The sequence below is a fragment of the Eleutherodactylus coqui genome, chromosome 9 (assembly GCF_035609145.1).
Source record: "Eleutherodactylus coqui strain aEleCoq1 chromosome 9, aEleCoq1.hap1, whole genome shotgun sequence".
In the NCBI taxonomy this organism is placed as follows: Eukaryota; Metazoa; Chordata; class Amphibia; order Anura; family Eleutherodactylidae; genus Eleutherodactylus; species Eleutherodactylus coqui.
In genome coordinates this window covers 97,904,348-97,922,365 of record NC_089845.1, presented here as the reverse complement: position 1 = coordinate 97,922,365, position 18,018 = coordinate 97,904,348, and the positions used below count along the sequence as shown (strand labels likewise).

Sequence of the window (18,018 nt, the reverse complement as noted above, 5' to 3'; positions counted from 1 at the left end):
CCTTGGAAAAAATGGCGCTATTTCTGAATATAGCCAACACTTCATTCAGAAATCAGACAACTCCTTTTAAGCTGCAGAACAGAAACCCAGGAAAATTCACAACTAACTCCAATTAAAGAGGTTGTCTTACTCTTGATGAAGAATTGAACTTGGACCACCATCTCCACTGTTGGAGGACAAATTAGAGCACCACATTTTACTCCCATTGATTTTAATGGATGTCAGAATCAAGAGTTTTAATCCAAAATTATTTTTTAAAATCAGATCTGTCACTCCTGACCCAATTATTTCAATTATCACTCAACACTTAGTTGAAAGTTTCACTATTATTACAACACAAGAGACTGAGGGCTCTTTCACATGTTTGTGCACTAGAGATGAGCGAACGTACTCGGTAAGGGCGATTTCGCAATCGAGCACCGCGATTTTCGAGTACTTCACTACTCGGGTGAAAAGTACTCGGGTGCGCTGTGGGGCGCGGGGTTGCAGAGGGGAGTGGGGGGTAGCAGCAGGGAACAGGGGGGAGCCCTCTCTCTCTCCCTCTCCCCCCCACTTTCCGCTGCAACCCCCTGCTCACCCACAGCGCACCCGAGTACTTTTCACCCGAGTAGTGAAGTACTCAAAAATCGCGGTGCTCGATTGCGAAATCGCCCTTACCGAGTACGTTCGCTCATCTCTATTGTGCACCTGTTCACATGCCACGGGCCCGGTGTATATATGCCGAGGCCGCAATGCTGTTGGGCAGGGAGAGATAGTTTAGCTCTGCTAAGCTGTCTCCCCCTTCCCTCCTCCTCTCTGGCTTACCCCCTCTTTCCTCCCCTCCGGCTGTTTGAAATGGGAGGGGCAAAGTAGGGGCGGAGCTAAGCTTCTGCCCCCTCACTGTCCCTTGTCCGCAGCTAGCAATGGGAGGGGCAGAGCTTAGCTCCGCCTCCATCCCATCCTCTCCCATTGCAAACAGCCAGAGGGGAAGAGAGAAGAGGGAGGGAGTGTAGCAGTCACGCTGCTAAACTCCCTCCCTCCTCCCTTCTCCGGCGGCCGTCATTGGCTCCCATAGGAGTCTATGCAGCAGTCGACGTATTCCAGGCAGAAAGATAGTTCCAGAACTATCTTTGCTGCCCAGCGTAAAAGCGCCCGGTGCTATATTTGCCAGCTGGGCGCTTTTATGCCGCGGAAATACACCTGTGTGATCTGATGCATTGGAATCCAATGCATCACATGGTAGCGTATATTGGCCGTGAAACCGGCGGGCCGATATATGCTCGTGTGAATAAGCCCTAAGGCTGGTATTTCTGAAGGCTAGCATTTTGTATGCCAATCTAAAAAAAGTCTGTTAGAGTGAATTGTGCCAAATTGATTAAAAGGTGCACAAATGTGAATAAATGGTACATTTTTGGCAGTCCTAAAGTCAAAAAATGAAAGCAACACCTGTTTTCAGCAGAATTTGTGTCACTTTCTGGCTTTAGTATTAATAAATGTGTGTAAAGCTAAGGCTACACGGGGATCTTGGTCACACAATGAATAATCATAGCGTTGCCCTCTAATCTATCAATCTCATAGAAGGTAATGAAGTTGTGTTTAGATTCCCCAGTAGCCGTGACCATGACCTGCAGATGACAGAAAATCTAACCTTGTTCAATTATTTCTGATCGGCAGGTTAGGGTCATGGCTGCTTACAAGTTGCAACATGACCACATTGACTTTTATGAATTTGTTAATTCGCAGGGCTACCCTGTGATTGTTGACTATGTGACCCCTGCAGCAGCCAATTTCACTGTGTAGCTCTGGCCTAAATGCTTTTGTTCCTCTCCCAATAAACCACAACCATTTTTCAAGTCATTTTCAAATTTTAGTGAGTGAAGTGCTAAAAATGAAAATGTTGTGCAAATTGCGCTTTGCGACATTTTTTTCACACAGTTCAGACCAAAAACTGGCACAAACTGGTTAAAGGGATTGTCCACATTCTACCGACGTATGTGAAGAAAATGCTTAATTAACTTATCAATATCATGTTACTATCAGTGCAATACTTTGCCCTCATTTGCCCAGCACTAGCCCCTCTTTGAATACAGTCTAATTCATTGACAATACTTGCGTCCCCATCTGGAACATGGCCACTGTCGGTGGGGTACGTGTCCTGACCCGTACATCGGTGGCTGCATTGAATAACACTGGTATTAAGAAGTAGTGCATGCACAGTGCCCTGCTCAGTGTTATTCAATGACAGGTTGGGTAGCGTGCCCCTCCATTAGCAGCCATGTTCCGGATGGGAGCACACATAGACCTTTTGAATGTATGTTTCTTTACATCGCAATTTTTCTCCTCCGAGATATATAAGGAAATCTGAATTTCAAAACCTTCTATTTGCAACATATTCATCAACTCCAGTAAATCATAGCTGCAATAATATGACACACTACGGTGGGTGAACCCGGCCTTGAAATTAAACTTTTCTTTTATTATTATTGCTGTTTAGGTACTGTACAAAATTCTGTTCCCATTCATTTCTTCCTATATCTTCATAGCAATGGGAGCTCATTTCTTTAAGGCTGCTATATATTAAATAGGATGTGTAATGTCCTCATGTCACCTGGACCAGCTGCATAGCTTCTCAGTTGTGCCCCTCTGACACCAATGATGTATTTCTTTCATTCATTCCCAGTTCTACTTAGATTCTTGACGTTGTGAATATGTCAAGAGGGCATTCCTCACTGCTCACTGTTAGTCAAGTCTGCTGTCTCCCATTGACAGTGAGTATTGGGACCACCCACTTGACACATTCACAATGCTGGCTGCCGAATCTAAGAAGAGCTTGTATGTGTTAACAGAGGTGAGTATGAACGAAAGAAGAGTTAGCGGGGCAGCTTCAGAGCAATGCAGCCTGGCCCCGCTGACACAAAGACATGACGGGCCTTCTTTAAGAAATCGACCAGCACACAATTTGAACCTGTTTAATTAGAGAAAGCTACATAGATTTCTAGGGTGGATATTACCGCTGGGGTTTATACTTGGGCTGTAGCTTTAGAACGCATGCAAACTTGCATATTCTTGCATAAACTTAGTGCCTACATAATAAGTCTCAGAAAATAGTTAAAAAGAAAAGAAAAAGGCGAGTATGTTAACGAGTGATGCAGAACAAATGGAAACATGGCCATGTCTGGGAAAACTTCAGTCAGTTAAGCCTAATTAAAACATGTGTACCGCGCAGAGCGGGGTGTTGTATTGCACTAACATGCTTTCCTGCTGAGAGATAATGACTTTGTCTCAGAATTGTAAGAAATGGAACCATTAGTTATATTTGCATCAGTTTAATTTTATACTCTGCTAGTTGCTACTTTGCCCGAATTTCTGCAAATTGCAGAAATTCAAAGACCACTAAAACCGACCTGCGGAAAGAAGAAACATTTCTCCGTTTTCTGCCTGATGGGTCAAAAGTTCAAATTTTAATTTGTCTCCGTCTGAATTTTGCTTTGCCTTTTATATCTTCAATTCTTAATTCTTGACGTAAATGTTATATCTGTTGGAGTTGTGTTGTTAGATTGATTGTGTGTTCTGGAGCCAGAAATAGCTGTAAAATCTTTGGTTTTGGCAGAATTGTTGCATTAGATGTATACATGAGATATACAGATTACGGCATGGCTTTCTAAGGAAGTTATTGCTTTTATTTAAGTTATTACACTTTTTAAGAGACAGAGGGATGATAGATAGATTGATAAATATAAGATAGATAGATTTGAGATGGATAGATAGATAGATAGATATGAGATAGATAGATATGAGGTAGATAGATAGATATGAGATAGATAGATATGAGATAGATAGATATGAGATAGATAGATAGATAGATATTAGATAGATAGATATGAGGTAGATAGATAGATAGATATGAGATGGATGGAAAGATAGATAGAGATATGAGATGGATAGATAGATATGAGATAGATAGATAGATAGATATGAGATGGATGGAAAGATAGATAGATAGATAGATAGATAGAGATATGAGATGGATAGATAGATATGAGATAGATAGATATGAGATGGATAGATATGGGGTACATAGATAGATATGAGGTACATAGATAGATATGAGATAGATATGAGGTAGATAGATATGAGATAGATATGAGATAGTTAGATATGAGGTAGATAGATATGAGATAGATAGCTAGATAGATATAAGACAGATAGTTAAATATGAAATAGATAGATAGATAGATATGAGAGATAGAGAGATATGATATAGATAGATATGAGATAGATAGATATGAGATAGATAGATAGATAGATAATGAGATAGATAGATAGATATGAGATAGATAGATAAAGGTTGGACATTGGGAGACATTTATGAAGTCACACAATTTTGCACAAGGCTTGCATCCACAAGAATGTTGCAACTTTTAGCGGTCAATGTAGCAGTCTACTATGTTCCCTAAAAAGGAGCATGACTTGTTGGGACATTGCATGGTCACCCAGACTGAAACATTTATATATAATGGCATAATTTATACCAGAATTTTACGCCAGATCGGACCTGGCATACATTTCTGTATAGATGCATGGAGGAGTCAAGATACACCTCATAAATGAAGAGTGTGACCAGGAATGAGTTTGAAATGCTAGTCTTAATAAATTTCCTCCATTGACTTATACAAAAGTCACCTTCTATTAGGTGGTGCTACAGAGACACTTTGCATTCCCTAATAGCATATCTTATTTCCCACGGAGCACTGCATGGCCTATGACATCTTGACATTCTCCACAAAGAGAAACACTACTTCTCCAGACAGTGATTCAAAGAACCCCAAAGAGAAAATCCAGTGTTGTGCACCTCCACTCTCTCCTCACACTAGACATGCAAACGGGTGATGTTACAATACCTCAGCAGCGCCACCTATTAGAAGCTACCTTTCCTGCAAGTCATTGTATGACCTTTTGATAGGCTATTTAACTTGTGAATATAAGCCAAAACCAGAGACTTCTCCAGAAGGAAAACATAACCATGTACAGATAGACTGTTTGGGGTTTATCCTTTCTTGGGATAGGTGGGGGTCCCAGTGGTCGAATCCCCACAGATCTATCAGTTTTCACCCTTCCAGTGGATGGGTGAAAACTTGAAAAAACATCCCGGAACCAGAATAGCCCTGTCATTTTCTAACCTGGCGTGGCCAGTACCTCACCCTAGGACCCACAGTCAGTGTCTTAAGATGGCATTTAACAAAATTGTAAAAAAGGAATAAGATAACTTTTAAGATGTCATAAGTTATCTTGTTCCCATGATTGCATTTGTAATGTAACCTCAGACAGAAACTTTTTGGTCACTGGTCACATTCCAAGCCCCAACCGACTGACGCTATACCAGAAGACACGCAAGCTCGGCATAATGTCCTGATCTGAGCACCAGATGTACGGTATCACGTCTTGTAACCTTGACTTTAGAATAAAGCTGTATAATATCTTAAAGTTGTGTGCAATCTAGAAAATGAAAATCTTGTATACAAAAACTCTATTCCGGCACACTTTCTTAAGGTATGGCCGCATAATGTAAAATAATTGAAGCTTTGTCAGGCCTGTTTCCTAGCAACAGATAGCCATGTTAAGACTTCCGAATTGCCTCTAGTTGACAAGCTGGGAGTATTTTTGTGTTTATCATGCTTGTTAATGATGGGATTCTTTCCAAAAGGCTTGTCTTAATCTTAATTAGAGTTTATCAGGAAAGGGCTCTGTGACATTGCACAGAAGATGATTTATTTAAAATAATGAAAAGTGTGAGTGGCGATGGAAATAGTGAGACATTTAAGACCACTTATTCTACCAAAAAAAAAAAAACATTTCCAAAGTGTAATCGAGGCTGGACCATGATTTCACTCTTATCAAAACTTACAAGATACTTCAGAGTCGTTTTGACATTAATTATGAGCAGAAATCATAAACTTCCTGCAAAGGATCTTGATTATTCACACAGAAGGGAATGTGAAGAACAACAATGTAGATCTTCTTAAAGACGATTTTCACTTAAAACTGTCTGTATTTTAGTTAAGAAGTTAGAGGAACAGCCAAACTTTGGCAATTATATTTTGTTTACTTACAAAGACTTTGAACTTTTTCTGATTTGCTACGCCAGCCATTTTTAGCGAACGTGACAACAGGAAGTGTTGTTTTTTTTAGTTTAGCCTTTCAGAAACTACTGACCAGTTTTCATTTTTAGGGTCTCTTCAATCAATAACAAAGTGTGGGAACTTTTTTTATGTAAATGAATGTATTTGAAGCTGAAAATAATTTTAGCAATAGGGTTTAATTTAAAAATTTGCACTGTTTAGCTTCTGCAGTTTCTATGTATCACTGTAGAGAAAGTTGCAGAAATGATCTCCCCTACGGATCCGCTAGTGTGCTGGATTTAGTTTCCCTCTGCTCTCTTCTCTCCTGAATGTTCTTATCAGCTAAGTTATGATCACAAAACAAGTTTATCTTTGTTGTGATCCTAAATCAGCTGATAAGAACATTCAGGAGTGGAGAGATAAGGACTGAAAACCAACTTGTCAATCTACCTTCACCATTGGATCTGAAAGGTGATACTTTCTCTAGCATTCTATATACTGCTATACATTCATCCACCACCGATTACGAGAACAATGGTCCTGTGTCCCCCTATCTGAATGACGAGGGTGGTCGAGCATGTGCATTGCCACTGCTTTTACAGTATCTCTACCGCAGTGCTAAAAATTGCTAACTGTTGTACTTGGCTTTTATTCACCATTCTCATCTTAGATGAATGTAGCGGAAATCCACATACTCGGCCACCACGCCATTCATATTGGGGGATACAGTACTCCATTCTCATGATCGGTGGGTACAGACTCTTATCTCCTATCCTGTGGATAGGGGATCAGTTTATCTCTTGGCATAACCGCTTTAACTATTTAAAATACTTAATTTTATTATTTTATATCTTCAATGATATATCTCAAGTGTGGTTATGCTGTGGTTATTACTGTTGCTCTGAAGCACTGGATTCTGAGCTTTGATCCAATCCAGGCCAATATCTAAATTATTGGGGTTTTCCAGGACTTTTACTATATATGACCTATCTTCGGGATAAGTTATCAATAATTGATTGGTGGGGATCCGCCCCCACCGTTCAGCTGTTCCAGCTGTCAGTGCAGTATGCACTAGAAGCAAACAGCACTGTCTGTATTGCAGCAGTTTGAGTTGGTACTGCAGGCACAGTTCCCACTGAATTAAATGGGAGCTGTGCCTGCAGTACCAATCTGGGCCACTGCAATGTTGACAGTGCTATCTGCTATTAGCACTGTCAGCAAATAGCTGATTGTCAGGGATACTAAGCAGCAAACCCCCACTAATCAACTATTGATGACCCTGTTCATAGGGTATTACTCGCAATCTTGATACGGCCCCTTTAAGTTTGTATGTTCTGTGCGTTAGTTTCCTTAAGGTGCTCCAGTGCCCTCCAACACTTCTAAACCATATGAATTATGCCTGAGATAGAAAAAGTATATTATTAGTAGGACTGGGGCCATAAACTGATACGAACAGTGCTGAAGAATATATTGTCACTATATAAATAACAGAAATAAATCTAAAAAAGGAATATAGAGCAACATAATAAACATAAAGGAATATAAGTACAACAATAGTAACAAATTATAATAAAATAGAATTAAAATATTTTAACCGACACAATAAGGGCACAAAATAATAAGGACAATTCCACTTTTTCTCATTGTGATCTTGGTTGTATTTACTGCTCCTTGGTGAGGATGGAGACTAAATCCACATCTTAAGACACTTCAGTAAAAACGCTGTTTTCTCAAATATTTCCTTTCTCATCTTTGAAAGCAATCAGACACAGCAAATTAATTGTTTAGTATTTCCCGCTAAAGAGTGTCCAAATTTTTTTGCAATTTAGCTCCAGCGTATCATCTGGCCTTATCTCTGCTAGCAGATTCCTGTAATAAGTTGTTTTAAAACTGTAATCTCTTTGAGGAGAAAAATGAAGTGAAGTTTAAAAGGCAGTTATCTCCTATGATAAACACTGCAATATTACTTATCAAAATGGATACTCTTTTCCCTTGCATAGTGAATACAGCGTCTACTATAGCACATACACAAGACATGGAGACGCTACAATATGGGATATTATTCCAGCCAGCGCAGATATGGATTTATACCTATGTCTGGAATTACAGATAACACCATTTAAGTGATTTGTTTTGTGTCTAAACAAGTTAAACAAATTAGTTTCTTCCTTCAACTCATTAATACATCAGACGTAATCTAGTTTTTAATGCGCAGTCCCATGAGAATGCCATCATTTGCAGTTAAGGGAGGAGATAAAAAAAGAAGAAGAAGCATAATTTGGAGTTTTAGTACTTAAAGTTGCTTCGACTTTTAAACATTGAGTTTTCTTTGAAAATAAATTGGAACATTAATCTGTAAAGGGATCGGCGTTTAGGGATCGGAATGAAACATCATTAACAGTTGGAGGAGATCAGGTTTCTTTAAATGGGGGGCTGTGATCGTCATAATTAAGTTGTATGGGGGAAGAGGATCTATCAGCACCCGTCTACACTGGGCAGTTAGCACAACAATATTTCTAGTTTCCCACTGATTGGCATAGGGACAGATTTAGGGTGACCATTCACATGTTTAGCCAGCAGCTATCTCAGACACCCCAAACACATGCACTGAGCCGAGTATGAATGTCCTGAGAATGCATATAGGGGAGAAAGCTACTGCCAGACAGCTGGGAGAGGCTTACCTCCTGAGAACAGAAGAATCAGAAAGTTGGAATCCAACTGCCCGATCCTTATCTTCCCAAAAATCTGCTGTTGAATGGTTGACTAGACCTACTGAAATCAGTAGATTTGGCTAATTGTGCATTTAATGTGTATGGCCATTGTAGGCTGGTAGGAGATCCCCTTTTCACCTCTGGAAACTTGCCCCATGTGACCCCTTTCATAGATACCTATGGGAGGATTGGATGCACATGCAGGGACTTCCCTATTAAAATAACCCAAAATTCAGTAGTTTCAAGCATTTTACACTAATTACAGCATGTTTTTGATGGAGCTTTTATTGTTGAATTTTCCCCATTTACTTTGATCAAGAAAAGTCTAGCAGTAAGTAAAAATGGCCAGAAACTATGGGGAAAATTCTAACACCGGTCTTTGGGCTCAGTCAGACGAGCGTTTTTTTTTTTCACGCATGTTAGGTGTATTTGAGATTCACATCTATTAGAACTAATGCTTTCCAATGAAAGCAGTCACATGTCCATTTTTTAATGCAAACAATTGGACAGCAATTCGCGAATGCACCTAAAGTTTGCACAAATAGTGCGGCCCCATTGAAAACATACAGAGATGATCGCGGTCCTCTGCCACAGCAGTGACAGCTTTGGCAGGGGATTTCTTTGTCTCCACGGGGAGTCCCTTTGTCATTGCACACTGTGACAGTACTGTGACAGTGTTCAGTGACAAGGGGACTCCCCGCGGGGACGAAGAAATCCTCTGCCACAGCTGTCACAGCTGTGGCAGAGGACCGCGATCATCTCTGTATGCTTCAATAGGACCGGCACTGCTGCCGCTGACCCCATTGACCACAAGGTGAAACCTCTGGATGTGACAGCATCTGGGGGGTTCTTATCCCCTGTCACAGTCCCAGCAGGGGATAAGAGATGGGGCCACACTTTTATGTGCGAATTTTGCGATCGTGTGACCGCACAACAAGTGAGAATTTAAAACGCATCTGTCACGCAGATTTTTTTACATACGATTTGTGTGTCTCTTCACGCACCTAAATGTGTGAACAAAATGCTCATCTGACTGAACGCTCAGTATAATTTCCTGTGGTGCATGATGAACCTACAGTAATATAAGAAGAGGCTAACTCCTCTTTATGTATTAAGCGCATCTCGGCACCTCTATGCACTTACATGGAAATGTACACCAGGTCCAACATGGTGTACATTTCTGGCATAACTGACACCAGATTCTGGCATAATTGACAGATGGATGTCTTGGTCTGGGTGCCCACGCCTCCTCCCAAAAGCCTCTCTCACTTTTTGGAAAAGTAGCGTGGCTGGTGTGAAAAGTTAAAAAGTTGAACTTTTTGTTCAAGACATACTTGCACAAAAATTTGTAACTTGTTAAATCCAGAATTCTGGCATGAACGCTTTTATAAATATTCCCCTATATTTTACTATAAAACTAATTATTTTCCCTTCTCGTAGAAATGTTTTTAGTGCAAAAAAAACCCAAATTACCTTGAGTGACAACAGAAATGCATAGTAACATAGTATGTAAGGCTGAAAAAGACACACGTTCATCCAGCTCAGTTTATTACACCCCAATGTTGATCCAGAGGAAGGTAAAAAAAAACTAAGGTAAAAGCCAATTTTGCTAATTTTAGGGGAAAAAAATCCTTCTCAACTCCAGTCCGGCAATCAGAATATTCCCTGCTCCTTCTGAAGTAATCAGTGACTATAACATATAATATTGTTACACTCAATGTACTCTTTGCACTCTTTTAGTGAGTTCACCATCACCACGTCCTCAGGCAGAGCGTTCCATAGTCTTACTGCTCTTACAGTAAAGAACCCCCTTCTATGTTCTTGCAGAAACCTTCTTTCTTCTATAAAAAGAGGATGCTTCCTTGATACAATCACAATCCTTGATTTGAGATATTTGGAAATCATTGAATTACCATCTTCATCAGTATAATGCTTGATGATCTGTGTCTAACTTAAATGTAGACTTGGTCTGCTGTTGCCAACACTGGGCTGCTTTTTCAATGAGGCTATACCCTTAGCATATCTCATGTATGATTGGTGCTTCTAGAACCCTCATTATTATAAGAATTAAGCCAGTGTAGCAGCCCCTTGCAGTTATTTTTAGACACAATTTATCTCCATCACATAAATACAATACAAACCAACTTCAGTACATGGACAGAGTACCAGAACCAAGCTCATAACATAAATACAGTACCAGAATCAAACTCAGTACATTAATGCAGCCCAAGAACCAAGCATATAAAATAAATACATTACTAAAACCCAGTTTATAACATAAACACAGCACAATACAACCTCAGTACATAGATACAATACCAGAGCCAAGCTCTTAACATAAATACTGCTCCAGACCCAAGCTAATATCATAAATACAGAACTAAATGATTATGTTACGGGGCGCCAATGGGCTGACAGCAATGTCTCACAACATCATAGAGAAGGAAACAGAACTAGGAGGAGGATGATTCTTATAGCTCCACAAGACACTGTCACACAGAGAAAGAAGACCAGCTGGCCAGGCAGACCTAAGAGGGAAGATCTCCCCCACCCTACATCTGCCCCCCCCCCCCCCCCACTGCAAGCTGATGGCCGGCACCAGGGCGACCATATGGTTTGCACATAGCTATGGCCAGCCATGGTTCACTTTTATATTTTGCATTACCTTACTTTGTTTGCTAACACTTACACACCTCTATAGCACTAATTTAATCACTCCATCTAACATTTTGGACATTTTTTTATATCACCAGCAACAGGAGTGCTGTACACTTAGTTGCCCTGTGATGGGGCAGATAAACATTAAACTTTGCTTGCAGCGAATACAAACACCACATTCAGTAATAGGAAAGCATGGGCAAGTTAATTCTGTGTTTCAAAGTCAGATATCCAACCCTTCACCTGTTGTCAAATTACAATTCCCTGTATCCATGGCTGACGAAGCATCAGGGAGATGTAGTGTATTACCTGTCGGAGTGCCGTAAGTTATATAACCCCTGTTGAATTGTAGGGAACCTTTTCAGAAAGCTGTTTACACTTTTGGTTATTGGTCTCCTGGGTTAACGTAGTAATTTTGAAATCCGTACAACCCTGAGATTTACGGCAATTTTGCCTCTAATTCCTGTTTGACATTTAGACTTATTTTGCTTTTAACAGTAAACTCTTTCATTTGTGCTTACAGGAGGACAACTGTGGTGTACAACTACCAAGTCTATTGCTGAGGGCGAGGAGTTAATTGCCTTTGTTGTGGATTTTGACTCAAGGCTACAAACTGCCACTCAAATGACTCTTACAGAGGGAATGTATCCAGCTCGCTTGTTGGACTCGATACAATTGCTTCCGCAACAAGCAGCAATGGCGTCTATCTTGCCTACAGCCATTGTTAATAGTAAGTGTCATATACTCTACTGGAGCTTTGAAGTTTTTGAATTCTTTGAAACTTTTTTTATCAAGAAGACATATTGATCTATAAACTGTATCTATATTGATCAGAAGGAGTAGATGGTAACCGCAACTTCCTCTAAGAATTAGAACAAAGCAAAACTATTCTAATTACCAAATGTTAAAGCTCCAAGAAACCCGACAATATGAGATCTGTCATTTACAACAACGTGTGCACTTTATATATTTGTATCTCTGTGCAGCTTGTAAAATAATTGACTACATAAAAAGCTAAACACGAAACTCTAGATGAAAAATCAAATTACAAAGATATATAATGTGACCACAAGACAAGTTCCCGGAACGTAATAGTGATTGATGCTTGTTTTGTCCTTTTTGGAAGCAATTACTAGCACAAGTAAAAATAATCGGTGATACCCTTAGCGTTCCGGGCACAACAGCAGCTGTGGAACCTCCCTGCTGTGAATGTTGATCGTTTAAATGGGGTATGAAAAGATTTAGGATTAGCTAATCACATGTAATATGTCTTTGCAAATTTACAAAATATGCCAAATTAGGCAAAGTGGGGCAAAATAAATGATATTTTTGCTACGAGTTACATGGTAACAAGAGGTAAAGCGACAGTCAATATATTAAAAATCATCCTATGCACATTGTATTCTTTTAAATGCAGCCCCCTATATGTAATATATTGCGGACGAGAAGGGTAACAAGAAAAACTGCAATTTTTACAAAAAGGTTTTCTGTTTCATTTGCAGAAGACATCTTCCCCTGCAAATCCTGTGGTATTTGGTACAGAAGTGAACGCAATTTGCAAGCTCACTTGATGTATTATTGCAGCGGTCGACAGAGGGAACCGTCTCAGCTCCCTGAGGACAATGAGGACAGTTCCCAACAGATGTCCTGCGTCTGTCCATTTCCTCAGTGCACAAAAAGTTTTTCTACTGCAAGAGCTTTGGAAATGCACTTAAATTCTCACACTGGTAAGTGTCTCAGTCAGGTTTAGGGACTGAATACATTCAGTTTATGGAAAAAATCATTAAAGTGGTTTATTATTTGGTAAAATAAAGCATTTTCAAAAATATCATTTAGACCCATCAGTAATAGTAATGAGCAATTATTGAAATAATCGAGTCAAGAGTGAGTGACCTGATTTGTGAATTCTGACTTCCATTAAAATCAATAGGAGTGAAAATCGTGTTCTCTAACTTGGCCTCCTTGAACAACAGTGGTAGCGGTAATGGCCACCCAGTGGTCAGCACTGCTGCCCTACAGTGGTGGCAGGTTCAAATCAAATCAAATCAAACCAAATTAAGGTCAGATTCAAACCTAGAACTTCAGCACTGCAAGGCAAAGTGCAGCGTCCGAGGAGCAGGGCCACAGCCGAGGAGATAGCGGGGTAGATAAGGCCTTGTCACAGGGCTCTACCATCTCCTCCCCTGGGGATAGCTCGGGACCAGACCACGTTACTGCTGGTGGAGTTTCACATGGAAAACCCAATCCGCAGTTAACCTTAAAGTCCTTGTCAGTCATGACATCACCGTTCCGTCCTCTGCGGTGAATCCAGTAGTTGAAAGAAACAGTCCACACACAGGGATAACTTTCTGAGCAAAATCGGGAACGGTTGGTAGAGCTCATTTACTTGAATAAAGTACATTATAACAGTCCATAACGTTACATCCACCAAGGTAACACAGGTACCAACACAGGGTAGTGATGTGACAGGGAGGATTCACAGGATAGCAAAAGAAGCCACAGTCTTCCCGGCCACCCTTCTTTCCCTCTCCAGCTCTCTACTAGTCAACACTCACATTTAGAAGTAGCACTCAGTGCTGCCAGGCTGTTCCTCTCACTCTCTCACAGTCCTCCATATTAACAGCAAGGAGGCCTGGATGAATTGGGTCCAGGGCACACATCAGGCAATCACTCAGCCTCTTCCATCCTGGTGCTCATTGCAACACGAGGCTCAGCTTTTCCTACTCAACAGAAGTTCTCTCCACAACTCCCTTGCATAGACTGACTCACAGACTGACTTTTGCAAGAAGACCCTTGCACTACACTGTGCGTACACATATATATAAAACATAATCATGTGACACACAACAAGATACATTTCTCAGACATAACCCAGACATTAACCCATTCAGTGCTACAGAGGTGCAATACACATCACATATGCACACACATAGAAGACACTGACGATGCAAATGCAAGAGAAAAACACTTAACATTAGGGAGGGGCCCCATTAACTATGGGCCACTACACTAATCCAACACACCTGTCCTTTCTGCTCAAAGCAGACTCAATGTTTTGGCAATTTTTGCTAAACATCGGATCAAGATGATCCGATTTAGCAAAAATTGGCCCAATTTTATAGCCCAGCTGTTCACGACGAGCAACACTAATCAGTAACTTACATCAGCTGGAATCATCATGGGTTTCCTGCAATCAGTAATGGTTTGATCCTTTTTTATCTGTAGCTTAAATTGCCAAAGAGAGAAATTTGTGATTTTGATGGCGCCATGACCATGTACTAAAAACTTCTGCTTGTAAAGCTAGGCACACACTAGCCATAAATGTGAGTTGCACCGAGAGACTCAGGCGCAAGTCAGATCAGATAGTACACAGATACAAGTCTGTGTGCTGTCCATTCTACACAGGCATTCAATACATTGGCATCTCCTATTTCTCATCCATGTAACGGACTTGAATAGGACACCATGTATTTTTTTTACATGAACCATGAAATAATATAGCCGTGTGCTATCCTTGTAATTATAGGGATAGCACATGATCCCGAAAAACTGTTAGTGTGACGGAGGCCTCAAGATGAATTTTGCTATTTATATTTATTCACATCATCAGGGTTTCAAAAAAATGTAGATTTAGATAACAAGTAAGTATAAAAAATTCTGTGGCATAATACCTAGATCAGCATTTCACACAGATCTAAGTAAACTGTCAGCTGTCAACAGTGCAAGCCTTCTAATATGTTGGTCATGTCTGGTGGCACCTCTGTACTCCAGACTGAAATCTATGCCAGCTAGGGGCTGGCATAGGCTTCTACTATAATGTATGTCAGTTTCTGTGATGGTTTGTGCATGGTCAGTTCCCATAACTCTAGGGCCTGTCTACTTTTTGAACAACAGTGGTGAGACCTGGCATAGACCCCCCAAAAACTTCGGCCTGTATACCAAAATTGTGACTTTTGTACGCCAGAAAAATGGCATATAAAGTTTGATAGCTATGTCCTACTGCGGAGGTAGTTTTCATTAGTATGTACATTGGTAAGCAAAAACTGTCAAACATGTAGGTTACATCTAGATAAAAGTTAAAAAGCATGTAGGTTACATGATTATGTATATAGGTATTATTAGTCACATCTATTCATAATCAGCAACAGACAATAGTTGCTCATAGGTAGTTACATTAAAGAAGACCTATCGCTAGATAAAGTCAACGAGGATAGCTACATGACTCTGCAGCCGTTACTTCATTGACTCTATCTTTTTTTTTTGTACTCCCCTCTCTTCGCCCCCACTGTCTGGTGGACCTGAATGGTACTGCAACTCTCTGCAATTCACTTTATTGAAAGCTATATCAAGTCCTCTAGATCCAGACCCAGCCATACATTACACGTGGTAGCACAAAATGCTGTGTTCCTCCTCTGGTAACACTGCAGGGGAGCTAACAGGTTGCAGCTGATTTTTGGAGGCTCCTTTAGTGGAACACCCTGCCATAAATTTATTTTCTGGGAATTCTTGTAGCAAACAGTAATTGTCAAAAGTGGACAACTGGCAACTTTATCCTCCCTACAGAGCCCATGATCTGCACTCATTCAAGAGTCTATTCTCCACCATTTTACTATGTCCAGTCTTCCTCAGTAATGTGGCAGGGTAATCTCTACTAATTACAACAGCATATAGCGTGCAACCCAATTAAGATAAGCAGGTAAAATATATGTCATGTAAGAGGTTTATACAACTTTAGAAATCTTGTTCTAGATTGGGCATGTTTTTTATCACTATTGATTTCTGTAAAAGCCAAATACCGGTAATGATATTTTGATGCTTATTGATATTACAGAAGTTTTATTCCGGAGCTTTAGTTCCAGATGGGAAATTAAGTTAAAGTTAAATTGAGATAGTAAAACTGAACACATCCTGATTTTCAGACTTTGACAAAACACAGATAGACAATGAATATTTAGAAATTACCTTTTAAGCCAAGCTGAAAGTTTGGTTGTTCTTTTAGATCTGAGCCAAAGTTGATCATTTATATTTTCTTACTATTGTGTACTTTTTTCTGAAATGGGAATTATTAATCATTGCATGTATGTACATCTAGACAAAATGTATAGTTTACAATATAACATGAAAACAGAACACTTTAGTTGCATATGAAATTCGACTCCTTAAAAGGATTGTGCCGAGATTAAAAGGTATCCCCAATCTACAGGTGTTACATTCGAGCTGGACGCAAAACAGCTAGTCCAGATAGGTTATAATTTGTTGTCCTAAAGGGATGGATATACACACAATACTCTACTAAAAGCACAAAATATTTATAACAAAGCCAAAAAGGGAAAGGAAGGGGGGGGCACTGGAAATGTGACCCTAAGGGCCCTTTTACACGGAACGATTCACGAGTGCCCGACAGTCATCCCAGCAATAATTACTCCTGTGCTTTTACAGAAGTGATGAATGCTCAGTGAATGGTGGTGGAGCGGGCTGGGGATTGTTCTGGCCCACCCAACTTTATTCACAGTAAACAATTGATCATTTACAGTAAACAGTCATAGATGAAAGGCCGCTTGTTTACACGGGCAGATGGTCCTAAAGTTTTAATGCATATATAAACTGAATGACGAATGATACATAAACAAATTATCTTCCATCGTTCAGTCAGTGCATACTTTTACACTAAACTATAATTGTTCAGATTCTTGCTGGATCTACCTACTAATGTAATGAGACTAACTAAAAGCAGAGCACTTGCCCTGATAAGGGCGACCCCACATCAGAAATTTGGGGTGACCCTTACTCTCACTAGTTGGACAACAGGGATAATGTTTGCTACAGTAAATAACATTATTTACTGTATATATATTAAACAAGCATGCAATATACCAGTTGTAAGACCAGTGCAGAATAAGCAATAAGTCAAGAGATACATGTTACAACATCCCTAAATTCTCTTTATACCAAATAGACTTTAACAATTTAACAGTGGAACAAGGCAGGAGCCGCCAACTAGACCAGAAATACCTTCAGACTAGAAGTATTACTGGCCGCCTCCAGGAGGAGCTGGAATAAATGTGTACAGACAGGCACTGATTGGTTGGCTGGGAAACATGTTTTTAAGCCAACCAATCCATCCACACACCAGGAGAGCAGTGCTCCTGTCAGCTTCGAATGCTGGAATGACACTAAGTATGTGCCAGCATGTGGATCACGTGGGCTGGGGATGACACCGTGACATCACCTGGGTGATGCTGTGACAACTGGATTAGAAAAAACAATGTGATTGCATGGGTCCAACCACTGGTACTCCTAGCGATCAAAGGAATGGGGGCCTTGTGTCCTCATGTATGAATGAAGAAGCAGCGCAGTATGCAAGCTGATGCACAAGTCATTTCAGTTGGGCTGCTTGAGATAGCCAAGCACTTGAATGTGGCTATTTCCAGTAGTCTCATTGAAATAAATGGACTAGTGCTGTATATGCTCAACCACCACTTAATTCCTTCAAGAACCTTCAGGTCTTCCATTCTTGTGATTATTGGGAGTTCCAGCAGTCACGGCCTCAC

The 18,018-nt window shown here is 40.3% G+C and overlaps 1 protein-coding gene across 1 annotated transcript in view; it reads left to right on the top strand.

Annotated features, from left to right (window-relative positions):
• ZFPM2 (zinc finger protein, FOG family member 2) overlaps positions 1–18,018 on the top strand; it is a 421,708-nt gene that overhangs the window by 398,225 nt on the left and 5,465 nt on the right. Inside the window, exons 6-7 of the mRNA XM_066578089.1 lie at positions 11,991–12,197; positions 12,970–13,194. Coding sequence (XP_066434186.1) covers positions 11,991–12,197; positions 12,970–13,194 — 432 coding nt within the window. The remainder of the gene's footprint in view (positions 1–11,990; positions 12,198–12,969; positions 13,195–18,018) is intronic.